The sequence below is a fragment of the Lycium barbarum genome, unplaced genomic scaffold (genome assembly GCF_019175385.1).
Source record: "Lycium barbarum isolate Lr01 unplaced genomic scaffold, ASM1917538v2 unchr_scaffold_02, whole genome shotgun sequence".
Taxonomy (NCBI): domain Eukaryota; kingdom Viridiplantae; phylum Streptophyta; class Magnoliopsida; order Solanales; family Solanaceae; genus Lycium; species Lycium barbarum.
This window is the reverse complement of record NW_026843399.1, coordinates 1,016,042-1,026,280: the sequence shown is the minus strand read 5'-3', so window position 1 is coordinate 1,026,280 and position 10,239 is coordinate 1,016,042. Positions and strand designations below refer to the sequence as shown.

General features: G+C 35.3%; 1 protein-coding gene across 1 annotated transcript; it reads left to right on the top strand.

The window, feature by feature from the left end:
• Nucleotides 1-612: 612 nt before the first annotated feature.
• Nucleotides 613-10,238, top strand: LOC132625485 (ubiquitin-like domain-containing protein CIP73). The gene is made up of 7 exons (XM_060340144.1): nucleotides 613-994; nucleotides 3,195-3,337; nucleotides 4,250-4,367; nucleotides 4,480-4,551; nucleotides 5,849-5,967; nucleotides 6,071-6,136; nucleotides 10,074-10,238. Exons 2-7 carry the CDS (start codon nucleotides 3,218-3,220, stop codon nucleotides 10,236-10,238), a joined length of 660 nt encoding a protein of 219 aa, XP_060196127.1. The 5' UTR covers nucleotides 613-994; nucleotides 3,195-3,217.
• The last annotated feature ends 1 nt before the right edge of the window (nucleotide 10,239 follows it).

Sequence of the window (10,239 nt, the reverse complement as noted above, 5' to 3'; positions counted from 1 at the left end):
TATCAACTTAATACTTGTTTTCATACATTCACACCTAACTCGAATATACGGGATGTTACAAAAATCTGATTTTTCCCAAAGAATTTCAAGCAGAAAATATTCTGATTATTTTTCTGGAAAAACTTATTTTAAAACAATTAACCAAAGATTTTTTCTTTTTAAAATAAAAAATAAAATATTCTAAGTATTTAAAGAAAGGCAATGGACCCGCATGAGGGTTCGAATCGCACAATCGTATGATCTCATAGTAAGGTATTAACTGAGAGGGAGAGCCACATCAGCTTGCCAAACTCTGCTGATTGCTGACAGTAGAATCTTCTTCAACAACACTTTCGATCCACCTATCCTTCAGGTTATTCTTTCTAAAGTCCTTTGCTTTTTTATCCTTTACTTTCATTTAGGGTTTCCATCATTCTTTCTCATTGATAAATTATGGAGATTTAGCTGTGGAATTCTGTGAAAGATTGGAAATATAGACTGTTGTTCTTTTATATGGCTTGGGGTTTCAGATTGGTATACGATGTTGATAACAGTTGCATAGATTGAAGGTCTTTTTTTTTTTTTTTTTTTCCTTTTTTACTATTTTGAGTCTTAGGTTTTTGTTGTATGTGATAATGAACTCGTTGGATGAAGGGTGCTTTTTGTTGGGCATTTTGTGAAGCTTTAAGAAAATATAATAATTTTGAGGTAGTGATAGACTGATAGGATAGCAGCTGTCAAAGACTGAATTTTTATTGTTTGGAGTCCGAGAATTTTTGCTTCTTTAGGCACTTACTTTATGATGGCCTTTTGTTTGGCGTAAAGAGCTTTTGGCATTAAGCTTCTCAAAAATAAATTTTTAAGTATTGGAAGGAAACCGGCCAAATAGGAATTCATATAGCTGACTCGACATTGGTTTTACTGTGCGATTTTAAATGAACGAACGTTGTGATCTTTGTGGGATTTCAGTTTTTATTTGGTTCCTATTGTGGATGGAGCTATGTGCACAGTTCAGGTATCTTCCTAGCAAATGAATGAAGTTTCACTGGCCAGCATTAAGCTTTTCAATCGATTTTATCTATTTCTTTTGATTTTCGTTTGCCTTCCTTAAATGTTTTTACATTGGCCTTATAACAAGAGTAAAGCTTTGGTATAAATCTAAAGTTCGCGCTATAGTATAGATAATGTCGATCCCATGAGGATTTGGTTTCTATCTTGCTATTTGGTAGCTTCATTACTACTTCAGTAATAGGAAAGGTGGATTAAAGGTTCAATAACTAAAGTGAACTCAAATTATGAAAGAGTTCTAATACACGTTGAAGGAAAATTGTTCTAATTAAGGGCGTGTTCAGTATGAAGAAAATGTTTTGCAATTTTCCCATGTTCGGTTGGTCCAAATTCTTGGAAAATATTTTCTCTAGGAAAACAAGTTCCTTATAAATGAGAAAAATGACTTCCCTAGTGGAAGTAGGGAAAACAAGTTCCACAAATGACATTCCACATTAATTATGTCCTCCCAACCCTCCAACACGCCTCATCTTCACCCTCACCCCTGTAGCCCCCCATCCCCACCCCACACCCACATCCCATAATATTTGTCTAGATTATATACAAATGTTTTTAGGATAATATCGTTTGCTTACGTACCAAACACAAGAAAATAAGTAAGAACCCCACTTATTTTCCTGAAAAATATTTTCCAGAAAAACATTTACCACCACCACCAACAACAACAAGCCCAGTATAATCCCACCATATGGGGTCTGGGGAGGGTAGAGCGTACGCAGACCTAACCCCCACCTTGAAAGGTAGGGCGACTGTTTCCGAAAGACCCTCGGCTCAAGAGAGGAGTACAAGAGAGGAAAACAAGACAAAAGGTCAGATAGGACCAAGCATATCGAAAACAATATGAAAACAAGGAATAACAAAAGCGAGAAAGTCATGGTAGAACAGTCCGGAAAGAAACGAGCATTAACTACTATAGATAAATAAGATAACCAAAGTGCAACGGCCCAACAAATATAAGCAACAATCAAATGGTAATAAACAAATGAGCAAAACTACAACTACTATGGTGAAAGGATAAGCCACCTAGCCTTCTATCCTAATCTGAGTCCTCCACAACCTCCTATCTAAGGTCATGTCCTCGGTGAGCTGAAACTGTGCCATATCCTGTCTAATCACCTCTCCCCAAACTGTGCCAGAAAAACATTTACCATGAAAAACATATCCTTCATGCCAAACACAGCCCAATTTTTTTAAAAAGATGGATCCAGACTTCACCTGTGATTAATTAAGATATTTATGCTCCTCCTATTCAATCTTCTTTAAGCTATGAATCTCTCTCGATTACCCCCCAACTATTACAACCTCCTAAATTGGAATTTCTCCTCTTAGTTGTCCTAATAATCAGTGTTGTCAAAGGCGCGCTTAAGCCCTGAAGCGAGACTCAAAACATGTTGAGCGCTTCGCCTCATCATCCAGGCTCTAAGACATACTTTTCCTTGGCAATGAGCCTCTCTTGAAGGGGTGACACTAGATAATTCATATTTCACTTTATCGTAATGTTTTTACAATTCCTTTGTCCATATATTTGTTATTCGTGCTTATTATTATCAATCTTGGACTAAACATATATAGATTTGTATTTTTGCACCATTGCGCCTTTTTCCATTAAAGCCACGTTTTATTTGAGATTTGAGCTTAAAGCCCCAGCTGAATGTGGAGCTTTTTTGCGCTTTTCGAATTGCGCCTTAAGTTTTGAAAATTCCTCTTCTAATCACCTTCTAAATCATCGGCGTCTGTCTCGATTACACCCCACTACTGTAACTCTCTTCACTAAGTGTACGTCTTTCGATTATGCAAATACTCAAGGTATTTGCCTTACGTGCGAAAGATGGTTGATTAACTAATCCTAGATTTCAGGAATAGTTATAGACCCTCTCAATTACATATATGAGCAAAAAAAGTTGAAGACTATTGTTAGTTGCATATTGCAGATAATCAACTAGTGAAAATAAGAAGAAAAATGTCAATTACATATTGCAGATTTTTCTTCTTATTTTCATTTGATTAGTCTTCAAAAAAAGTTGAAGACTAGTTGCATATTGCAGATTTTTATGTGTTAGTTGCATATTGCAGATTTTTCTTCTTATTTTCACTCTATCACCTTATTTGTGTTGTTTATCATCTGACTGTTACTTTCTTTGTTTCAGGGATCAATAGATACCTGGTGAAAATGGGTAACAACGGTGCTGAAGACGTAAAGATTTGTGGGGTTGAGTGTTCCGAGACCACTGTTGAGATAAAGATAAAAACATTGGACTCACAGACATATACATTACAAGTGGATAAATGTGTAATCATCTTTTGCCTTTTGTATTCAGTGCCTTAAGAGAGAAAGCGGATATACCTGTTGAAGGGGGGAAAGGGAAACAAAACAAAGCCAAAAGGGCTATCCTTCAATCTGTAGCTTGCCTATATACAGTCAACCTCTCTATAACAGTGTCGTTGGGTCCGAAATTTTTTGGCTACTATAGCGAATGGCTATTATACACCTATAATAGCATTGGCATGTAAATAATATTTCGTTGTTATAGGCAACAAAGATGCATAAAATCTAATTTTCATTTTTAATTGTCAAATCCTAAGCTTAATAACACTTTGTATAATGAAAGACTCTTTTAATGATGGAAATATATATTCACATGAAATTCTTTGTCATAAATAGTGTATTAAAGTATCAAAATATTTGATGAAAATCTCTAGGCCTATTATTGGTGATCTTAGAGATTGTATTTTCATAACGACAACTAATCATTATATTAACAAAACAAGAAGATAGCTGTTATAGAGGGGTAATTTTTACAAAAAGCGTACTGTTATAAATATGGTTGTTGCTGTTATAAGTAAAAAGCTGTTATAGAGAGATAAATATAACATAAAAAATCAGTTCTGAAAAAACTTGGCTGTTGTAGAGAGGTGATGTTATACGAGGATGCCGTTATAGAGAGGTCTGACTGTAATTCATTAAGTAATTGAACTTTTTAAGCATGCATTTCTAGTGCATATCAGCTTGTCATGTTTGTGAGAACTTATGCTTCGTATTGTCTGAATTGAAGCAGAATCTCGTCCACACCAATCATAATATTAAGCTGACGTTGTTAGCACTTTTCTCTTTTTCAGACATGCTCCAATACTCATTATAGTACATTTACTCTTTTTTTTTTTTTTTTTGGGGGGGGGGGGGGGGGGGGGGGCATCACTGCAGGTTCCAGTTCCTGAACTGAAGCAACAGATCGCCACAGTTACTGGTGTTTTGTCAGAACAACAACGGCTCATCTGCCGGGGCAAAGTGTTGAAGGATGATCAGCTCCTTTCAGCTTACCGTATCCTTTTTGTTATTCATTCTTCTCCAAGGAAATAGCTACTTGTATCCAATTCTAGGATTCCTGGACTTCAATTTTTAGAAACTTGAATTCCTTTATTGATTACATATAGATGTTGAAGATGGACACACTTTACATTTGGTTGTGAGACAACCCTCATCAGAGAACGCCCCTGATTCTCAAGGTTTGACATGGTTTGACCTGTACTGTATTTCATTTGGAAGTAGGCATGAAGTGCTAGAGCAAGTCATATGAACTTTAATTGTTTGCGTTATGCCCTTGTGGTCTCACTTTGGTATTATGGGTTTAATTTTCGGGTATTTGGGAACTTGGTATTGTTATAGAGCAACTCAAAGACATCTTGCCTAAACCAATTGTTTACAACTTAGGTGGTTGAATTGACCGAAAAATCCTTTGGATGAAATTTAAAGAGTGGAAGATTGATAAACCAATTGACGAATGCTTTATATAGATGCTGTAATGTTTATGATTCTTTCTAATATTCAAAATCTATGAAAACTGTATGAACTGCTAGAAGAAATAAATAAGGGTAAATTACTGTAAACATCCCTGTAATATGACTCAAAATTGCAGAAACACTTAATGTATTTTTAAATCAAACACTTACACCTATATTATGGAAATCTAGACATAGATCTAGGTGTTATTCTTACTTCTTAAAACCGAACACTTAAACCTCTTATTTAATGAACACAAAAGGGCGTTCATCTAACTAAGTAAATCTAATCCATTTAAAGTGGAATTAATGGAAGACCAAACAAAAGTAAAAACTGAGAAATTCTTATACATTAAATATCATACTCTTTTAGAAAAAAATACAAATAGCTTACATCTTCAAAATGCAAGACAGTTATTACTAGTAACTGATATATCTCATTAAGTAATTTGTGCTCATTTTCCTATTGAATAGTTTTGAAAGATTTGTGATTCAAAAGTGTTTATTCTCCTTTTTAATTAAAGGGGTGAGTAAAAATTTTCAACAAAAATGTTTACTCTTTTTTCTTACATTTCATAAATTAAATATATGGGAACTTTCTATTTGTAATTTTAATTTGTCTTTTATGAATTTATTTTGAATTAGTTACAGATATGCCTCATGGTATTCAAAATTAAATGCTCAACGCCATTGTAAAATGGAAATATTATTCAAACTAATAGGTTTGGTTGCATACCTACTATAAGGGGGGTGCCCCCACTGAATCTGTCCAACAAATTTCATTTTAGTTTCGTTGCAGGCTAGAGTTCTTGTACGGGATTTTCATAATAAGGGGGTTTAAGTTTGATTTTAACATACCGGGGGGGGGGGGGGGGTGGTGGTGGTGGTGGTGGTTACTTGAGTCATATTACAAGGGTGCTTAGTGTATTTTACCCAATAAATAAACAAATTGATGAATGCTTTGTTTAGATTCTGTCATGTTTGTGAGTTCTTTATAATCTGTGAAATCTAATGAAAAATGTAGGAAATGCTTCTGCATCAAGTTCTAGGCATGTTCAAGGAAACCGAGTGGGTCCTGGTATAGTAGTTGGAACATACAACTTATCTGAACATGGAGATGGAGCTTTCCCTGACCTAAATCGGGTTGGCATATATTTTTTTTTTCCCTTCTCCTTGTGACAGTGTATGTAGACTTTTTGTTTAATGTTTCAAGAGACAAATTAATTGCTACTTTCACATTTTGAAGATTATCTCAGCTGTGCTTGGTTCATTTGGAGTTGCAAGGGTTGGCAATGAGGGGATTGATGTCAATGTAAGTTTCACCAGGTTTCGCTCTTGATTATGCTGTTTTTTGATCTTTCCACTTTCCGTGGACGATTGCGGGGACGGTTCAAGAAATTTTCACATTTATTATTTCATGCTCTCTATTTTATTTGTAAAAGGTTTTGATGTTGCCTGTGAACCCACTCCTCCTCGGGTGCATTGTCTATAGAGATGTCAATGCACACCCATTTGAGGGTGGTTTGACTTAAAAATTGTTAAAGGTAATCTAGTCCAAAATTTGACATAACAATATACGGTGTTGCTACGGTTATGTTACTTAGGCTCCCCTATTTTATGTAAAGTAGTTTGGCTTTGTCACTCTTTTGAAAGGTAAGCATGACTTGCATACCATAGTAGTGAGAGTAGAAAAGTACTAAAGTGAAGAAGCTTGTGTGGTGGGGGAGACATCATATCTTTAAAGTCGAATTAGTCTTAAATGAAAGGGAAAATACATAAGTTCCCCCCTAAACTTGTCCGGAAAACTCAGTTTCACACTACAACTTTACGGGCGTTTATTACCGCCTTATTCTTGTTTGAAGTGGAATAAATACCACCTGAAATGCTGATGTGGCCAAAAAAAGAAATCGAAAGCGCGTAATTTTTAATTTAAAAAAAAAAAGAGGGTGGGCCCACTGATGTCTGTATTGTACAAAGCAATAATAAGTAAAAAACAAATATGGCCCCCCTAGCCCTTTCTCCTTCTTCTAACACCCCCCACCCCTCTCCCTCTCCTTCTTCCCCATCCTCTCAAGATCGCTATATCTGCTCCTCATTCCTCATCTTCTTTCTTCTTCTTTTTCTATATTTTTTCCCTTTTTTTTTTCTAGATAAATTGAAGAGGGCAAAAAATAGCATTTTTCTATATCGAAATTCCCAAGACTTGTTAGCAAATGACCTCAATTTTTCTTGAGCGAATACTGTAATAATTTTTTTCATCCTTTATTGGTGTCACAAAGAATGAGAGTGATACCTGTAAAGAGATTGTCCATTGCGCATCTAATGATAATTGGGCAGAATCATCAAAATTTGTCCCTTTTAGGACTGGAATTGTCGTCAAACGAAAAAGAATCACATTAACATATAGCCTAGGCTCAAATTGTACCATCGATCTAGCTGTGGAGTTGTACTTGGTTCGTCTTGCTGTTTATGCTTGCCATTCTCAATAGCCCTAGCCGGCATACGAGGTCGGAGAAGCAACGGGTGAGTGGCCTGCAACTTGCAGCTAAATTGTGTTTTCAATTTCCCTAATTCGTTCTCTATTTCGACAAGGAACAATTTCAGCTAAATTGTCACGATTTTAGGGATTAATTAGTGTATAAAAAATATAAGTAAGGAAAAGGAAAATCAATAAACAAAAAGAAACGAAAAAGAATCAAAATTTAGATAATTTTAGATATGACATGGTGCTGTCATGGCATTGACGTGTCGCGTGTGTAATACACCTCCCATTGAGACTGATAGTATAATTTTAGGGTGGTATTTATTCCACGTCAAACAATAATTGGTGTGTTTTTTGTGTGTGTGTGTGTGTGTGGGGGGGGGGGGGGGGGTTGCTAAACAAACGCCTGTAAAGTTATAGTGTGAAACTGAGTTTTGCGGACAAGTTTAGGGGGTAACTTATGTATTATCCCTAAATGAAATAGGATTCTCTTGAAGGAAGTAAGAGTTATGTAAAACTTTAATTTCTAGAATCTTCTCAGACATTTTAGGACGTTCTAAACTGAAAAAATGTCATATAAAATTGTGATGGAGGAAGAGTGAAGTGTTGAAATTTAAAGTTCAACTTGGAGAACAGAGAATTTAGTACTGGCAAATGGAAATGTTGATCTACGAAGGTGATGAGCATGATAATTAAAGGAAAATACCACATGTAGCAGTTAATGAGCATGCTGCAATAAGTTGTACTTGGAGATCAGGTGAATACTCGACATGGCCTTCATATTTCTTGATATTTAGGTTGTAATTATGTGGAAATGGTTGTACGTTAAAGGTCAATGTTGGAATTTTTTTTAACTAACTTAATTTTCATAACACATTTGTACTCCCTGTATGCTATGCATAAAAGAGTCACCTCTATAAACAGGAATTGCTTCTTCGTTAAACACACTGGAAAGGAGCTTCCTCCCTTCCTTTTATCTAGTTTCAAATATATAGAACAGACAATTCTATTATTTACCCTTAACTGAAGAAAAGAATCCATTGATAAAAAATAGAAATCATATGTGAATGTTATATTTGAGTTTTCTTTTATTTCAAGTGTTAACTAACTTGAGTGGTTTCTATAATTTTCCAACATTAATTTTGGTATTTGGAATGACAAATAACATCAATCACATCCTTATAACTAGAATGACTGCAAGAAGAGAAGTTATGTGCTGTTATTCTTTAAAACACGTGGCATGCAATGTAGTTTTGTATATTAAAAGGAGATGTAAATAATTTCTATTGACTGAAGGGGAGGCTAGTGGTTTACCCTGGTGTAGTCCTATGCAACTATAGTGGTATTTAAATTAAAAGTTGCAAACAGCGTACCATCTCTGTTTTTATTATTTGTGTGTTCCAAACTGGACCTTCTTGGAAATTGACATTTTCCTCCCTTAGCAGAAACTCTTTTCCTTCTAAAAGCCTTCTGCAGCACAAACTAAGAAATATCATATTTCCAAGGAGATCCTGCATGTGTAACCTGACTTTCCCTTTCATGTGCTCTAAAAGGCTGCACTTATTTTTCTTCTGGACAAGCCCCCATTTAATATTTTGAAGATGGGCATGCTTTTTGTTTCAGAAAGCATGGTTTTCAGAGAAGGTGCCAATTTAGCCCGTGAAAATATAACTCCCCAGCCTACCCATAACTTGGGAGGGTTGAGCTGTGTAAATATTCATTGGCAGGTCAATATGGGGATAATCCAAGTTATCCCATCGAAAAGTTTGTGTGCATTTGGACTGCCTATATAGCTCAAATTGACCCACAAAAGACCTTGTGAAAAAAAAAAGAAAAATAAGTTTTTGGATTTGGTTTGTTAGATAGTGATGATGAAGAAAAAAACTTTTATTAATTTGGTTTGTTAAATAAAAATATCTTTAAAAGAAAAAATGAAAAATGGTGGTTAATTTTCAAAAAAAAAAAAAAAAAGAAAAAAAAAAGAAAAAAAAATGGTTTCAGTTGGATGAATGGTGTGTTATGACCCATTGTGAGCCAAATTAACTACCTATTCCCTTTTCTTAATAAGTAGATTAACCACCATCTTGACCAAGCAAACTTTGGTCATGTTATGATCCAAACCCTTTATTGACTAATCCTATTTTAACCCACCCAAATTTAGCCCAAGTCGCCTATTTGACACCCCTTGTTTTCAGACTTCTCCAGATCTTGAGGAGTATATCAATTTGCCTGAATGAATATCTTGATAAAAAAAGTTAATTGTCTAAAGGTTGCTTTATAATTAGTACGCAGAAGTGATAATGACTAGATACTCGCCCTAGTTTTTAGTACTGCTCCAGCTTTTGAGGAATAGACCCATTTGCCTGAATGAATATCTTGATAAAACAAAGTTGATTGCCAAAAAAAAGTTAATTGTCTAAGGGTAGCTTATTATTATAACTGAAATATTCAGTGAATGTGGTGGCTGAGTAATATGATTCTCCATTCCTTTTACCTTATCAAAAGAAAGAGTAATATGATTCTCCGCAGATGACATGTCTGCATCTCTAGGAACTTCAATTTATTGTAGTATCTCTATTTACTAATTTACACTTAAACGGTGTTTCATTATGCTCTTTATATAAGGCTTACTAGTATTAAACTTGCACCTGCATAAACATGCATGCTCATCATGTTGGTTGTTTTTTGGGGGTGGGGGAGAGTTGATTGCAGGACTTGGATTTACTTGTTTTGATACTTATGCACATGTATGCTGTATCATCTGAAGGGTCTTGGTGCAGCTACTCTGGGAAATATGAGAACTTCTGACCAACTGCAGACTGACCAAGCTAGTACAATGGATCAATCTGGTTCTGCTAGTAGCGTTTCTGCACGTCCGACAGCTTTCCCAGTAGAAGCTCAACCACCGGTAACTTTTTCATCAAATTTGTGAC

What these genes read in the sequence shown, in the direction of transcription:
- LOC132625485 (XM_060340144.1), top strand. Translation starts at nt 3,218, where the DNA reads ATGGGTAACAACGGTGCTGAAGACGTAAAGATTTGTGGGGTTGAGTGT. An exon ending in TCAGCTCCTTTCAGCTTACC is followed by an intron (nt 4,368 to 4,479) that starts GTATCCTTTTTG and finishes GATTACATATAG; the next exon opens with ATGTTGAAGATGGACACACT. An exon ending in ATGAGGGGATTGATGTCAAT is followed by an intron (nt 6,137 to 10,073) that starts GTAAGTTTCACC and finishes TATCATCTGAAG; the next exon opens with GGTCTTGGTGCAGCTACTCT.